We start from the raw sequence: 17870 nt of genomic DNA, 5'->3' as shown, positions 1-17870 counted from the left end.
CCATTCACATTGCCATTGCAACAAACTGCAGCCTGATTGTGGGAGCGTATGCAACATGTAATCCTTTGGAGGATCTCGGATGCATGTACATGTATGCATACACCATCTCAGTGCTGTGTCTGCAAAATGTTGCAGGCACTAAAGGTGCCCATACACGCTGCGAGAATCGCATAGGTTATGGGCTAGATCGCATCGCATAGCATGGCATGCATGCAATGTGTGTGCGATGCGATCCAAAAGCAGTACAAAAGGTATGTGCAGCACATACTTTTTGTACTGTGCGATGCGATGCCCGTAGGAGCGCACATCATATCGCACGCTGCTATTGCAGCGTGCATGGCCACCTTTACTCGCATAAACCAGCCTATTATTTAAAAAGTGTCTAAATTTATATAAAAAGGACGCTGAGGACGCCATTACACGGCTCTCGTGAATGAGGTGGAAAGGAGGGGAGTGAAGGAGGAGATGGAAGAAGAGGGGAGGAGGAGATAGAGGGGGCGAAGTGCTGAGGACTGGCAGTGGCACTGGCACACCACACTGAGAAGAGGGAAGGAAGGAAGGCGCTGCTGCCTGTTTGTTATTTGATTGACAGCTGACAGGCGCAGGGAGCAATGGGTAGGGGCGGATCCGGACATGACATGTAATCCAGGCATTCACAGACAGCGCTACATGCCTCAGCGCAAATGTCTGCGAGGAAGAGGGGGCAGGTCGCATGATAAGGATAGTGTGTGCGCGGTGCAGGGAGCTGCTCAGCCTCTCCATACTGCCGCCCGCTGTCAGACAGGCACTGCGGGCAGTGTGCAGGCTGTGTGCATTCGCGGTGCAGGGAGAAGCTCTTTATACTGCCGCCCGCCCGCTGTCAGACAGGCGCTGCGGGCGGCGTGCAGGAGGAAGTGACAGTGAGGGATGAGGCAGCTTTAGCAGAGCAGGGAGGGATACAGCGCCTTTTCAGCATGGCGCCTCCCTGCTTTGCAGGAGCTGCTGAGTGGGTAGCGCCGGCCCTGCCACATATAGAACTGCAGATAAATTATACGTGGAGCGCAGGTAAAATGCGCAGTACGCTTCTATCTGGCTATTGGCATTGTTTTATCATCACATTATGTAAGCAGGCTTCAGTCAAATGTTAATAAAAAATGGTTATTTGTGTTATTAAAATTATACCAGTGATTCAGGTTTAACCCTTTCAGTGCCAACATCTGTGAGACATGCTCAAAATATGTGTGCCAACTTGTCTGTCAGAGAGGTGCAAAACGACGTCACTCACATTTGTTATATTGTTGTGGGAAAGAAAGATGATATTTCCTATATAATGTAAACATTGCAGGTCTTTATGAGGAATAAATAGGTTTGCTTGGCAATTTTCACACCTATTTTGACAAATTCACTTGGCACTCAAAGGGTTAAGTAACTATTGTCTACATTATTTGAGGGGGAAAAAGTGGGCACATGCTTAGTTTTATACAGTGAAAAAAGATAACTACACAAACATATGTATAGACAGATCTTTAACATACAGTATATATATATACAGTATATATATTATAGACATATATCACACACACATAATAAACACACACACACGAATAAATAAATGTATATACATATACATATACACACACACACATATATACAGTCAGCACAGTTCAGATTGACTTCCCGCAGCCGTGTGATATAAAGGATTGCCATTCACTATGCCCGAGTGAGAAGGGGAGACTGTGTAGTGGAGTGGGACCATGGTCAATAAGATGTTATATCTGTAACAGTGATTTGGCAATGTTCTACTTTATCTGCAGTGACAAGGATACCACCATATTATGCAGTGGATATATGTGCAGTAGTTATTGCCTGACCCAGTCTAAATATTCTATCACAGAATCCAAGTAATCCACCAGAAAGTTTTTTGCTTTAAAATACACATATACACCCATCAGGCACACAATAAAAAACCACCTGACTAATATTGTGTACAGTAGCCCCCCACCCCCCTCTTGCAGCCAAAACAGCTCTGACACATCAGGGTTTGGACTCCACAGGAGCTGTTGTATCTGGCGCCAAGATGCAGCAGATCCTTAAGTCCTTTACGTGGCAACATGGGGGCTCCAAATCTCGGACTTGTTCTTCAGCACCTCCCAAAGATGCTCGATCGGACTGAGAGCTGTAGAGCTTGGTGGTATAGACAACACCTTGTGCTGTGTCATGTTCCCCAAACTATTACTGAGCAACTATTGCAGTCGTTATCCTGACAATGATATTCCCAGCCAAAAGGGAATATCATTGGTCTACAGTAATGAGGATTAGGTAAGTGTAACGTGTGAAATGGTTAGGTAGGTGAAAATAACATCCACACTAATAGCTGGCACCCAAGTTCTCCCAGAAGATCCCTGTCCAGAGCCTCACACTGCCTTGGCTGTCTTGCCTTCTTCCCATAGGGCATCCTGGGTGTTATCTCTTTCCCTGGTACCTGATACACATGCATCTCACATAGCCTGCAGCTCTTCTGCAGCCCAGGAACAAACGGGTTGTCTTCACTCCCCAAACATATCGATGAGCTTTGGTTACTGAAGGCCATGTTGACAAGTTCAATGGTTGTCCTTCCTTTGACCATTCTTGGTAGGTTATATCCACTGTATATTGGTCGATGGTGGTGATGTTCTGGGCCAAGTGTAGCCATCAAAACTTGGTTCTCCAAATCCTGATGCTTGCCCATTGTCCTGCCTCCAGCACATCTACTTCAAGAACTGACTGTTCGCTGGTGTAAATCAGGAGCAGCTTTATTGAAATCTAATGGCTATTACCATATCTACTGCTGATCGACTCCTCACCTTTTTAGTGGCCTGATTACATGGAGTGGATAATTTCTCTTTGCAGATCAGATCTTTTAATCATATATTTAATAAAGCTCTTAATTTATAATACTGCTCTATAACACACTAGACTATAGAAATGCTTCTTCTTTATTTATATTTATGTCCCTAATGACCAAAGTTCAACCATGGCGGCCTGTGCAGATGCGTGAGGCCGCTAATAAATCTAATGCGGTCTATAGGAAAGGGGTGAATGTACTGGACGTTTTAGGATACATTGTGAATAACCGCCTACTTGAGGCAGAGACAGGCTCAATGAATAATTTTCCAATTCATTGGTGCATTTTATAATTTGTCAATTCAATACTCAAATACTCTAAGACTGGAAGTAAAGAATACAAACAAGAACGTAGACACGCCTTATCTATACAGTAAGAGCTGAAGCGGCCATACATGTTAGACTGTTTACCTCGCAGAGCAGAAGGTCCATGATGTGGAAGACCATGCAGAGTGGGAATTTGGCTGTGAACAGACTCAGGAACCACTGCGAGGCGTACATGTGAGCTTCCAGGTTTAGTGTCATGAAATGGGAGTAAAGCGCCGGCAGCTGATCCTAGTACACAGGGGAAAAAAAATACATTAATGCAAACAAACAGCAATGCATATTCAGGTATCATCATAATAATGAGTGCGGTCACAGTTAAAATAAAACAAAACAAAACAAAAAAACAATATATCAGCAACACTATCATTACATTATTTTGAGGTTTATTCATGAAGTACATAGCAATCAACTGCACTAATCGTGGGCTTGTCACCAGGGGTCACGGGGTGTATATGTTCTGGCATTTATAGAGTCCGGCTCCCAGCTAAACAGGAGGAGTTCTGTCCTATAGAGCCTCCCGAACACTCTGTTAACCCTTTGAGGTCCGCACCAAAAAAAAAAGTTTATCACAAACGGATTTCTCAACCGTTTGATAGAGGCCTATATCTCAAAAACTGTGGGGTTTCATTTTAAAAAAAACTATTGATTGTTGTTGGCTGTTGTTAATATTACCCTCAGTGAATAAAAAATGCAAATATTTTTTTTCCTTTGCTTTTTTTTGTGGTGCGGACCTCAAAGGGTTAATCCCAGGAATTCTTCTGCACATTACTCTGTTAGTACACCTAATTGTAACTTTACTAAAGCTTCTAAAAAAGAAGATAGATGATGTTGCCCTGAGCAACCAATCAGATCCTGTGTATAATTTTCTAGGATGCAATAGAGAAATGATAGACAGAAGGGGTATTGAATTTGGGATTCTGACTGTTGGAACGTCCCGACAGTCGGAACGCCATCTGTTTCATCCGATTAAATTGTATATTGACAGTCGGAATTCAATGTTCCGAGTGTCAGAAAGTCTGCGGATTGGCGAAAACAGGCGCGTATTGTTGAAAATCGTCGGTGAATTCGACAATCTGTGGCCGTTTTCAACATAACAAATCCGACTTTATAAAAAAAAAAATAGGCGAGTGTTGCTATTTCCGCCACCGGAAATAGCGGCACATATTGAAAAGCCCCAGAATCCAATGCTATGGGCAACATCACCTCTTAATTTTTTAGAAGCTTTAACCCCCTGATATGGAATGCCAGTGGCGTTCTATATGTATTAGAAATACACACAAATATTCCGGGGAAAATAAGAGGAAAGGGTATGATGACATAAAAATCAACTTCTAGACCAGTGTAAATGCATCTTCCTGCAGCAGCCCAAATAGCGCTAGAGCGGCTAACACAAAAGTAGGAGGGCTGGTTCTAAAGACAGCTCCTCCCCCTCATTTCAATATTCTAATGACCTCTCCAAGTTCTGATTCTCCAAGAAGAGCCCCCTACTCTGTAATCATTCAGGACCCCAGACCTAGTTATTGGTTAGGAATGCTGAAAGTTACAAGCAGGGGGTAGCATTGGGAAGACAGCATTGGCTTATGCAGTGTACAGTATGTATGGGACAATCCTTAAAACAACTTTACAATGGGATCATAACATCTGGTGGCAGGTTCCCTTTAAACCAGAAGCTTTGCATTCTAGGATAAGCTACCTGGTCCCATCTATTTACTCTTGTAATAAAACCATGCTATCGTGTAACATAATTGCCCAGAACCCTATTAAATATTTCATGCTTAAATTATCTTAATACAATAGATCGTTTGCAAATGTCAAGCTGCGAAATAATTGATAAAACTCAGTTTGTTATGTTATAGCGCTGAATGAAATTTGTTTTCTAGACAAGCAGCATATGCACACTAGACAAGCCTCATTTACAGCCCGTATGTGCGGCTTCAGGCCTCAAACTCACTACAAGTACATTGTTTATACAAAACTTTATACAAATGACATGCTACAGTATATACCATAAGCACCATTAGTGGTCAGGCAGAGTCACTGACTGCAAAGCAAAAAGAAAGTAAAACAGACAAGGGCTGGTTATCCCGGACTGATCTTGATGTTCGCTTAAGCTGCCGACACACAGAGTAAGATATTTTAAACGATATGTCCATTTTCAAACAATTGAAACGAGCAATCGTTTAAAAACTTGTGTGTGGGCATGATAATGGTCCAATGAGCACACCCGCCTATCATTCATCTAGCTCGGTGATCCCTTTAACATGCGGAAAGATAAACGACCTGACGACGATTTGGCACCCATCGTTCCGGGTGTGTAGGCATGATGAACGGTGTGTCATTGACGTGTCAATAGGATTTGCAGTTGTTAAACGACCCATCCATCCTCTGATCGTTTACACAATCATTCTGAGTGTGGACATGATGGGTGAAATTTACTAAAGGAAATTTGTAAAAAATAGGTGTATTTGTATCCAGAAATACGAATTGCCGTATTTTCAGGATAGTAAATGTCAAAAATAAGTGTATTTCTGGATACAAATACACCTATTTTTTTTACAAATTTCCTTTAGTAAATTTCCCCTGATATCTTTTGTCCAGGAGTGTTCTGGATTTCAAGGGAAATTGGGAAGAGATTGGATTGTTCATAAAATCTTATGGTGTGTGGGTGACTTAACTTAAGCTGGGTATACACTGGACGATCCATAGTTATACACTGGCCGATACATGGTGGGTGCTGGTCGGTTGGGTGTGCATAAGTTATAGGTCTGTGAATGACGTCATATACAGTCACATCGCATTGGCCTGGCAGCACAGCATCTGCAGAGTTGGGACGATATATCTGAAGAGGCTGCCAGTGACTGACATCTGAACTGGGCGGCACATGTGAAATCCCATCCAGTTGTGCCATCATGCACAACACACTCGGCTGACGAGTGCAAAGTGTCTATGCACTTCACACTGTGACTAAGACAGCGGCCAATCCGTTGTCTTAGTGTTCTCTCAGCATTACAGAGAAAGGCATCAAACCTATGAAAGTAGTAGGGACGTTTCCATAGCAACCAATCATCTTCCAACTATCATTTATTAAGTACATTCTATAAAATGATAGGCAAAGCTGACTTGTTGCTATGGGTAAATGCTCCTTCTGACCCTTTCAAAGGTTTGATACATCTCCGGCGGTATCTGGAACCACTTGTTTTTATTGTCAAACAAGAACAGTGACTCAATAGAGGCTGACTTTGCAATACCCAAACAATGGGGGTGATTTGGTTTGCTAATGGACAAAACCATGGGGAATATTCTGGTTCACTCTCAAATGGACAAAACCATGTGCACTGCAGAGTGGGCAGATGTAACATGTGCAGAGAGAGTTAGATTTGGGTGGGGTTTGTACTTCAAAGTGAGCTCTATATTGCAGTGTAAAAATTAAGCAGTCAGTGTTTACCCTGCACAGAAACAAAATAACTCACCCAAATCTATCTCTGCACATGTTACATCAGCCCCCCCCTGCAGTGCACATGGTTTTGTCCATTAGCAAACCAAAAAAGCTTTGCAAACCAACCTGAATCTCCCCAATTTTCCTAGCCACCCCAGGTTCCTCCACAAAGTGATGACTACCTGTCACTAATGTTGCAAAATACCCTGTGCATTACGCCTTTCACACATGGCTGAGTAGAGGAACATTGCGCTCTCTCATGTGCGCATTTAACACTGCACCTCTGTTTCAGGCCCATTGTGTGTGGCGACAGACATGGTTAATCATGATCACCATAGAGAAGGAGACTCCCCTTTCAGGCTACAATAATAGGAGTCTTTACAGAAAGGGACAACAGCAACTTTTTGTTAAGAATGTGGTGTTAAATGAATTGAGTAAATGAAGCCTAATGACACATAACAATGAAGACACACATACTGTACTGGATCGGCTACATGTACATAAGCAGAGAGCACTCACGCTGCAAACTGCCCACACATTGTACGCACCCACATTCATAGCACAGCTGCTAGAGCACACAGAGATATCTTCCTTATGATAGAAGGTATGAATTTGGCAGTGGGTGGGGCCTTATTATGTAAATTGAATCAAGTGGGAGGGACACAAGTGTACAATGACACAACCAGTAGCACAATGCCTAATTTGCTGGCCTGTAAGAAGGCTACAGGAAGCCTGGGATGTCCATTAATACCTGGTATCATCCCGGAAAATCGGGAAGTGTATGTAGGAAATTGTTTATAACTATTTATCTTTCCTGTCATTTGTACTGCTAGACAACGCCCTATGATTGCATAAAATTATGGCCGAATCCAAGGAGAGGTGACAGGGGCAGTTGTCCTGAGGCCCCCACACTATCCCCCCTGATTGTGTTACTGAAATCAGAGCATAACATGTTTGAGGTTTGTCTCCGGTTTCCCCACTACACAACCACTGCCAACGCCGCCCGCCGATGTGCTGCTGAAGTCACTGTCAGCCTCTCGCCGGATTTTACAGTCACCGGCACGGCCACTGAGATTTCTGTGACGTCCAGGAGCTGAGAGTGAGGATGGCGCCGGCAGTGTGTGATTGGCTGGCAGCGGACTTTGAGCTGTGCGGCGGTGGCAGTGGCAGCTCCAGTTAAAATCACAACACCAGAGACACAGACAGACAGCACCAGAGCTCCGATGCTTCCCCCCCCCCCCTACCTCTGGAGCTGGCTGTCTGTGTCTCTGACACGCTGGTAACCTACCCTCACCAGGCTTCATGAAGCAGCAGGGCAAACACAGCAAAAGCCCAACCCTGTGGGAAGGAGTTCAGCATGTAGTAGATTCCTATTAGAAGCTGCTACTGCTCATCATACACAGAGCTGGAAACTCCTCCCCCTCTTGGGCTGCCAGTAAATGGAGCAATGACAGCAATAGCTTCCAGCAGGAAGCCATTCTTTGCAAATCGCCAGAGCTACAGTGCTTCCAAGGGCTGCTGTCTGTGCAGCCCAGAAGCAATTCCTCTGCAGTGAGCATGCCCAGACTTCAGTGAGTCACTCAGTGTGATGCAGCTGAAGGAAGGTATGCATTGCACCAGAGAGGTGAATGGAAGTTTTTTCATTTTAATAATAATTGTGTGTAGATGTTTATGAAGAGTATCCTTTTGCGGACTTTAACATTAAAGTTATTAAAAGTATGTACATTAACATATTTTATGTTGTTTGTATTTTCTTAGAATTAATGCACCAAAGATTCATTGGTGCATTCCAAGAATAAGTAACGGATTAATACATAAAAGGATAAAAGATACTTTACTTTTACGGTGTCATTCACAGATATATCACGTTGGCTGTGCAACACAACCGATGCCCGATATATCTAAAGATATAGTGGTGCATCGTGCCGTCTATATGGGCGATTTGCCTACCGCCTGTACAGTCACGCTGGGAGCCACTAGTGATTGACAGCTCAATGGGCGGGCAAATGCAAAAGCCCCGCCAATTTGTGATGTCAGTCCCAACGGATCGGGTAGCGTGTATGGAGTAGATATATTTGCAGATATATCTACTAGTGTATACCCAGCTTTACTCTCATCACTGAGACTGAGCAGAATCCAGGTGTGGATATCATTGTGCTTGTCCTTCTCTCCAAGGGCAGGGATGACCTAGACACGAGGCAACAGGTAGGGAGAGCGGCCTCGGTATCTTATGTGGAAGATTATGCTTTAATGAACAGGTGGGTTTTTATTGGGTGGGTTTTGAAGCTTTGCAAGGTCAGTATAGAGTCTAATAAATTAAGGGCACACATCCCAGTGAAGGAGGCAGCACAGGCAAACTCTTGGATATGCACATGCTTTGCAGGGACCCGGGTAGAGGAGAGGAGACTATTATTGGCTGTCCAAAGGGGGCGGGAGGGAGTAAGTAGGGAAATGAGGTAGGAGATGTAGGGAGCAGTGGAGTTATATAGAGCCTCGGATCTAGGCCCCCTTACACTTGTCCAACTTATTGTCCAACAAGTTGTACCTGATTGACTGGCGATTTATCCTATGTACGGGAGGATCAATCTCTTGGTTATACCCAATGGCACGGGATTGTGCATTGGGTCCTACACATCAGGCATATCAGATTTTGTAAGACAGGCACATCAGATTTTGTCAGATAAATTGACCCAATCCACCTGAATTGGGTCAAATCTCACAAAATCCTAAGGGTGAGGAGTGTGAAGAGGATTCTGTAGGGGAATGGGAGCCATTGCAGATATTTTTTAAATAGAAGTGGCACGCCGGGAGGGGAACATGAATCTAGCCACAGCAGTTGAGCCTTGAGATGACCAGTGAGTGAGTTATAAGTTTAGTTGCACTCTGTTATAGGAATGGCTGATGCAATCCATGTTGTGTAGATCAGGGGTCCTCAAACTATTTTGCTCTGGGACCCCATCAGACAATAAACATAGATACAGGACCCCAGCAAGTTACTGCACAAGGTCATCACGTCACATGTGTAGTCAGCAGACAGCACAGGATGTGGTCATTTGGTCGATAGTCATTAGGTTGACACCATTAGGATGACATGGGAAAAGGTTGACATGGTTCTAGTTCGACAGGTCATTAGTTCAACAGTGTCTAGGTCGACATGGGGTTTCTCAGTGTTTTTGTGCCGACAGGCGGTATTTCACGCCCTACCATCCATTAGAGCGTGGTGGGAGAATAAAATAGTGTGCCAAGTGTAGCGAGGCACCGTGCCCGAAGCATAGCAAGTGCAGCGAGTGATGCAAAGGGATGCGATGCACTTTAAACTGTGTCCATGTCGACTGTGTTGACATTAGGGTTAAAAAAAACACAGTGAAAAAACCAAGTTGACCTTTTGACTGTCGACCTAGACACTGTCGAACTAATGACCTTTCGACCTAGAACCATGTCGACCTTTTCCCATGTTGACCAAGACCAATGTCGACCTTTTCCCATGTTGACCTAATAGTGTTGACCTAATGACTGTCGATCATCATGCTGTAGACCAAATGATCCGAACCCGACAGCACATACATGGCAGCATTGTGGAGGTGAGCAGTCTAACATACGGTAACAGACAGCTTTTCAGACTCCTTGAATCACTGACTGAGATTAGAAAAGTCATCAGCCTGATGGTCACCAACATGGAGTCGCGAACCCATGCTGAGAAGGCCGGGACCCACTTTGGGGTCAGGACCAACAGTTTGAGAACCACTGGAACAGATATGAGCTAGAGATTGAACTTGGGGGGGGGGGGGGGGGGGGAGGGGGGAATGGGTACTTGTGTATTATCACGGCGCCCACTAAGCTATTTGCTTAGTGGGCTATTCTGCGTAGGGAAATCGCATCGCATGGGCCATTGTAAGTGCCATGCGATGCGATTTTCCTATGTAATGTATTCAGTGCTCTCTTATTTATATTATATAGGGTGTACAATGCCATTAGGTATACAATAATGACATACAAAGAGGTTTTAGGCACCCCCCCACTATCCACGCCACCCTGAAGCGTGGCGAGCGCAGCGAGCCCCGCGAGGGGTGGCGTAACGCGTCCTACGACCTTTTGATACCCCTACTATACACGTTGGCGTGGAGACAATTTTATATAGTGTGGCGAGCGCAGCGAGCCACTGAGCCCGAAGTGTGGCGAGAGTAGCGAGCCCGCGAGGGGACGTGGAATACATGTAAAGTAATCTGCGGGGCTCTCCACACTATATAAAACCAACTACACGCCTACGTGGATAGTAGGGGTATGAAAAGGTCGGAGGACGCGTTCCGCCGCCGCTCGCCATGGTGGCGTGGATAGTGGGGGGGGGGTGCCTAAAACCTCATTGTATGTCATACAATGATATAATTGATACAATCCACAAGTATGGTGCCACACCAGTTTCATCACCCACCAATCCTAGCCAGAGTACCATGCCGATCCCCCATCATAGCTCTCAATGCCGAACCCCCGTCATTGCACCACACCAATCCCTCATAATGGCAGCACACCAACCCCCCAATACCACCCACACTACAGTACGTCAATCTCCCATCATGGCACCACGCTGATTCCACGTCACAGTGTACCACACCAATACCCCTTCATGGAGCATTTTGACAATCACCCCTCACTGCATACCACACCAATCCTCAGTCACTGCACACCAAGCCAATACCACGTTGCTGCACCATACCATAAAAACACAGAAACAAAGAAAAAAAGAACAGGAGGCATCAATGGGCAACACTTTTCCATCTACGTCTGTCAGTGGTCCCAAGTTGTTCTGCCACTACGCTCTTTGGCGACTCCCATCCCCCAACACCCTTGTCCCCGCCCTCCTATCATCTCGCCCTTAGCCCCAACCTCCCCTGATTGGCCTGCAGGATTCATGTGTATACAAATCAGTGGTTAATACCAGTAGTACCAATGATGATTAACCATTTGATGTCTATCCCTAGGTCAGACACACTGAAAAGGGTCATTTATAGTTAAACCCCACCCTAAATCATGTAAGATCATGCAAAAAAGTCCCATCTTATTTTATTATTGCTGGTTGTAGCACAGAGGTATGCGGCTTTAGTGTGAATTTGAGTTCTACCGATTTTTATTTGGCTCCCGCATTAACAAGAGTTCTGGGAGTAAACACTGTCACATTTAAAACAATCCATGTTGGAAAATATCAACAGTGACATGCAGGCTGTTTGTTATGCAGAGCAAGAGGAGGCAGTAACAGATGGCCATTATTTTAAGGAAAGGTTTGGAGTAATATTGACAGTAGCATTAGTGGGAATGTGTGCCTGCATATGTATACACAAATATTTGGTATACAAACTGAGAAGGGAAAAAAAAGCAAACAGTTGCAACAGGGTAAAATCATCTCTGTATAAAAGGGGAGAGTACAGTATATCTCCGGAGGAATGTCACCTTCCACGGATCCTACTGTAAAGAGAACTTGGTGTACATGATGTTAGATGATGAAACTTAGCAGTGGCATAAGGATGCACCTTCCCTGTCCTCACCTTCCTCCTTCAGCACTCACACTGTGTCTACTATGTGGATCCTGCAATCTTCATATTTGCAGGAGGATCATTTAGAACCATTCATAGGGCATATGTACCCCCTGCTCAATATGCACACTCTAACTCCACTAATACCCCTTTTACACCAAAACGCCGGGTTGCAACCGGGTTTTTGGACCCAGCCTCAACCCGGCTGCGACCCGGCATTTGGTCCCTTTTACACCGGCGGCTGCCCCTCCATAATCTCCAAGCGCCAGGGCCGTCGATTGCTGCACCGGGCCACAGACCGTCGCGTTGGGGGCAAGCCCAGCACCAAGGTAAGCTGCTGGGCTGCCCCCAGCCCCCGTGCACCCTCGTCCGTGAGGTGAATGGATGCCACACACAGGCATCCATTCACCTCCTCTCTGCCTCTGCTGCTGTCTGCAGAGTACAGCAGAAAGCAGCGGATGCTGTGTGCCCCCCCCCCCCTCCCCCTTGAGGAGCAGGGTTGGGAACCACTGCCCTAGTGTATGGGCACCCTTATCCTCATCTAGCACCTTTTTATTTCCAGGTAGAGTCTGCTCCCTACTGCGATGGGCAATGGAATATGCTGGCAATACATAGATAAATGATAATAGATAAATCTTGCACATGCCTTGTATTATAAGTTAAACGTTGCTTTTCCACTGAATTATATACTAGCAATAAATGCAGATGGAAGGGTCACAGTTCAGTGCTAAAGCCCTAACAGATCTTGATGCGGTTTCCACCTGTGATGCAGCCGCCTATAGGACCTTATTCTGGTTGATGCGGATTCGCACGGGAGCGCTATGATTTTCTTCTGCGCATGTGCAAGCAGCCACGGCGAATAGAGTGTGTGGACGGGGGGGCGTGGGATGCACTGGGCGTTCTCATGGTAACACACCGATCACGCGGGTGACGGGGGCAGGCAGCTGACATCACCGGATGTCAGTTGCCCGCCCTGTCCTCGTACAGGACACACGCAAAGCTAAGACACCTGAAAGTGTCTTAGTTTTGCGTGTACGATCCACATCATTCGATGGTCGGCGGATATACAATCCATCGAATGATGTGGTCCTCGCCCCCTAGGCTGTGAATAGATGCTTATGCAAACCAACCATTCGCAGCTGTGCGGGCGGCAATGCAAATGGCAGGCGGGCTTAAAAATACACGCAGCGAACTTCACAGCGCTGCGTGCCAACCAGAATAACCTCCATAGTTTAGAAGGAAGCCTTAATATATGTGATCTCTGAAATAAATACTTTTGATTGTATATCTGTCCATAACAGCTCAGTAGAATTCTGAGTCTCTCCTGGATTTGATTATCACAGCATCCTACAGTCAGCATGTGCTCTCATCCCCCATACCCCTCTATAGCACTCAGCAGCTGTGGAACTTACCTGCAATAGGCGCTCCAGCTGGTAAAACTTGCAGTGCAGGTCTTCAAAGTTATTCTTGTAGAGATTTCTAAACTGGTAGTCGTACATGATCCTGACCAGTACACAAAATGCCTGCTCCTCCGGCATCTAAAGAAGGGAAGAGGAATAAAAAATGTCTCTGATCCCGGCAAGAAACCTTTAAATGTCTATAAAACTTAAAAAGTGTTTCGACCTACCTCTACTATATTAGAAACCTATCCATTATCATGCAATTGTAAGTTGGGCTCAACATTGCTACATCAGCGACTAGCTGGCCCTGTGCTTGGAATATGCTTTGTATGCTGTGACATGTACCGTGCCAGACATTTTATTTACGCAGAGAAAATAGTTTCTTTAACGGTGAAGAAATTCTTCAGAATAATAAAAAATAATATAAAACGCCAACAATGCCTCAGGCTGTATTCACTGTTGGCTTAGTGGATTGTATGCTGTACACACTAGATACATAGATGAAGGACCTTAATATAGATATACAGAATCATTTACCATGTGCTAATCACAAGGGCAAATGCGGATTATTTTCCCCATCTGTCACCAGTCAGGTCACAAATACATACTATATAGTAATAATGCTGTAGAATCCAATAATAATAGATGTAGAGAATAAAAATAGGCGCAATCATTCTCAATGGCATATACCATTGTCACACAGTGTAAAGCCATCTACACTTACTGGGGGTGATTCTTGTTGACTCGCAATACAAGTTCGGGCCTGTAACAATGTTTTGGGGACTGCACATGCTCTATTAAGCGCATGTGGAGCCCCCTTTGCAAATGGTTCAGCGACTTGCATAGTTGCCAAGCTATTCACAAAGCATCGGGGCGGGCAGACGCATAGGGATGCCCAGAGTTTCCTGGGCGTACCCACAAAAACTGTGGGTGCGCTCAGGAAAGCACATGTGAACCCAAGCAGGCCCATGCCTGACGGGGGTGTCAGCTGCCTGCCCCAAATTCGTCCAGGCGCATGCAAATAAAAATAATTTCTCCTGCGGTGGAGGCAGTGTGTAATGCAGGTGCACCTATTTATGATAAACTCTCTGTGGATCTTATGATTCTGTGTGTAATCTCACTGTGATGGTGTCACTTCATATAAAACACTGCATGGATTATGGCAGTCGTATAAGAAAACAGCAAGATCTGGATACAGTGTGATCAGCTGTCCTCAGACAACGTGACTCGTCTTCCTACGCAAGTTACTGCAATGCTTCTGGAAACTTGCTCCTCTGCCATCCTAAAGTATGTTACTATGCGCCTTATTCTAGTTCACTCTTTTTGACAAAATCCTTCTTCGATGGACAAAACCATGTGCGCTGCAGGTGGGGCAGATGTAAAATGTGCAGTGAGAATTAGATTTGGGTGAGTAATTTTGTTTCTGTGCAGGGTAAATACTGACTGCTTTATTTTTACACTGCACTATAGATCTCACTTTGAAGAAAAACCCCACCCACATCTAATTCTCGCTGCACATGTTACATCTGCCCCACCTGCAGTGCACATGGTTTTGTCCAGCTAAGAAGGATTTTGCCTCTAAGAGTGAACTAGAATAAGGCCCTTGGTGCCTAAACCAGTCTCTGCCTATTGGCCTAATTCAGACCTGATCGCACGGCAGCAAATTCAAATGCCGGGCGATTATCGTTAGACTGCGCAGGCGTAAGGCTCATAGTACGCATGTACAAGGCTGTCCTGCAATAAAAGCCTGCTACTTTTTTTCATCACTGGCCATTCACAAGGTCATTGACAGGAAGCCAGTGTTTGTGGGTGGTTACCGGAGGTTTTCTGGGAATACGCAGGTGTGCCCAGGCATTTTAAGGAAAGGCATGTGACGTCAGCTCTGACCCCGGTCAGTCTGTTGGTTTTGATGCGGTCAAGAAAGTCTTGGGCTACGCACAGACTGCACACACTGGAAACATCGATAGTGAGCGGCTGGGGAATGGGTTTGTAGCTATTCGCAGACCTGCGTTATTTTCATAGTCATGCTAGTCAGATAGCAGGCTAGCACGAGGCGACATTTCACTCTGGCTCTTTGTCCTTTGTCCAGAACCTGCCTCTGCCTTTGTCCAGAACCTGCCTCTGCCTTTGTCCAGAACCTGCCTCTGCCTTTGTCCAGAACCTGCCTCTGCCTTTGTCCAGCACTTGAACCTGTCTCTGCCTAGGCCATCTTTGCCTCTTTCTGATACCCATCTCTTCTATGTCCCGCCCCTAGTGGTGCGCACACAGGGTTCGATTCCGTTTTCGCGTCGATTTCTATTAGATATGGGCTATTCAACCTACTCTGAAGTTTTTTCTACTCCTTTTCGATTTCCACTTTTTTCTATTCGATTTTCCATTCGATTTGAACACTGACTTCAGGCAGGAGATGGACATTGAATCGAATGTTGCAGTGAACACATTAGATTTGCACTATATAGTCTTGGCTGCCACAATAGATTTACACTACACGGGAGCGCGCATTGGGATCGAATCTGCATCAAATATAGAAAAACCCTTCGATGCCTATTCAATTTTCTATTCGATTTAGCTTCTATAAGCAAAATTGAATAGAAAAATAGTATCTCACCGTGTGTATGCTCTATAAGACCGCCTCTGCCTCTGTCGGGCACCTAAACCCATCTCTTCTCTTACAGTTGAACCGGTCTTTGCCTCTGTTATGCGTTTGGTCATTTCTGCCATTAAACTGTAGCTTGGAAAACAAAATTGTGATGCAATCACGTGTAATGGTATAGGTTGAGCAATAAAATAATAAAGCATTAGACCAGGCACGTCCAACGTTGGCCCTCCAGATGTTGTGCTACTACACATCCCAGCATGCTTTGCAATAGTTTTAGCATTATCTAATAGCAAAACTGTGGCAAAGCATGCTGGGATGTGTAGTTTCACAACATCTGGAGGGCCAACGTTGGACATGCCTGCATTAGACCCATGAACGTCAAATAGCTTGTAGCGCTATTTTCCGGACAGCGGGGCGGGTAGCACAGCTGAATTTGAATTTTTTTTTAAAAGACTGCCCGGATGTTCTTAGCCAATCAGCTCCAGTCTTTTCAAATCCAGCTCTTCCCGCCCCACTGCCTGGCAAATAGCGCTACAAGCACCCTGCCTCCGCTGCCTGCATCCCCGCAGTCTGGACCCTGCTGCCCGCCACCCACTGCCCAGACCCTGCTGCCTGGACGCCGCAGCCCCTCTCAAACCAGAAATTGCAGGGACAAGGGTGGTGTGAAAGGGGCCAACCCGGGAATGTCCCTGCATGATCCAAGGACCATTTTCCCGGGTAAGTCCTTGCATTTTCTGGTGTGGAAAGGGTAGAACTGTGCTATAGAATTAGGCTGTCCGAGCCCGGAGCTGACTTCACACGCCTTCCCTGAAACCACATGGGCACGCCGGCTTTTTCCCTGACACTCCCAGATAACAGCCGGTTACCATCCCCCAAACACCGGCTTCCTGTCAGTCAAACAGTGTCCGGCTTGCAATTTAAGAAAAGAAAATGCAGATTTTTTGTCACGGTTTGGCATCGTGTGTGTGTGTGATCCGTCATTCGATAAGTGATCAGGTCTGAATAACCCCCAACGTTTCTAAATATATTAATGTTACTTGTATTTGACATCAGTCACGATGCTGAAAACGACAAAGGAAATACAAACATCTTCATTGATTACAAGCAATGGTTAAAGCTCCAGCAATGTCTCAGTGTTTCCAGCCTTCCATCACTCGTAGCTGCTGGAAAGCCTCCCCCGCTGGATGAATCACATTGCCTGTTACTCACATGTAGCAGCAGAACCGCAGCAAGGAAGCTCTGGCCCTGACAATAGCCGATGTCCTCGTCATATAAGGAATATGCCTGCAAAACAAACAGGGGTCAAGTGGTTAAGGCTCATATAAGGGGGTCTGAAGAATAATAGCAGGTATCTCTCCTGGGATTTAAATGGATCTAAAAAACAGATCTTTATGCACAGAAGAACATGCTTTATCCTGCCACTCAAACACAGTGATTACAGAGACGGGCCTATCACTAGATCCTGATAAATGATACCACCTGGTGTATATGATGAGTGCACTTTAAGAGCCTCATACCAATTATAGGTCTCATTATAGATTTATAAACAGCAAAGTCTCCCGCAGTGATATACAGAGCGGCACACACCGGACACAGATAATTACCCAGCACTGACACACAATGAGGACCCTGCTCACATGCATTTACAGGACAACTACAAAGGGATGTGGGACCATTTGTAGACAACAAGTAGATAGACAGCCATTAGGTCGACACCATTA

At 45.3% G+C, this 17870-nt stretch overlaps 1 protein-coding gene across 3 annotated transcripts in view; it reads right to left on the bottom strand.

Moving 5' to 3' along the window:
* RABGAP1L (RAB GTPase activating protein 1 like) overlaps positions 1-17870 on the bottom strand; it is a 419353-nt gene that overhangs the window by 78135 nt on the left and 323348 nt on the right. For all 3 annotated transcript variants that reach the window (XM_083157293.1, XM_083157294.1, XM_083157292.1), the window contains 3 exons: positions 17359-17433; positions 13563-13688; positions 3274-3417 (listed from right to left, as the gene is read on the bottom strand). In XM_083157293.1, the coding sequence (XP_083013419.1) occupies positions 3274-3417; positions 13563-13688; positions 17359-17433 (345 nt within the window). The remainder of the gene's footprint in view (positions 1-3273; positions 3418-13562; positions 13689-17358; positions 17434-17870) is intronic.

The sequence above is a fragment of the Crinia signifera genome, chromosome 8 (assembly GCF_055691185.1).
Source record: "Crinia signifera chromosome 8, ASM5569118v1, whole genome shotgun sequence".
NCBI lineage: Eukaryota > Metazoa > Chordata > Amphibia > Anura > Myobatrachidae > Crinia > Crinia signifera.
Note: the sequence above shows the minus strand (reverse complement) of the source record. Positions and strands in the feature narration are given on the sequence as shown.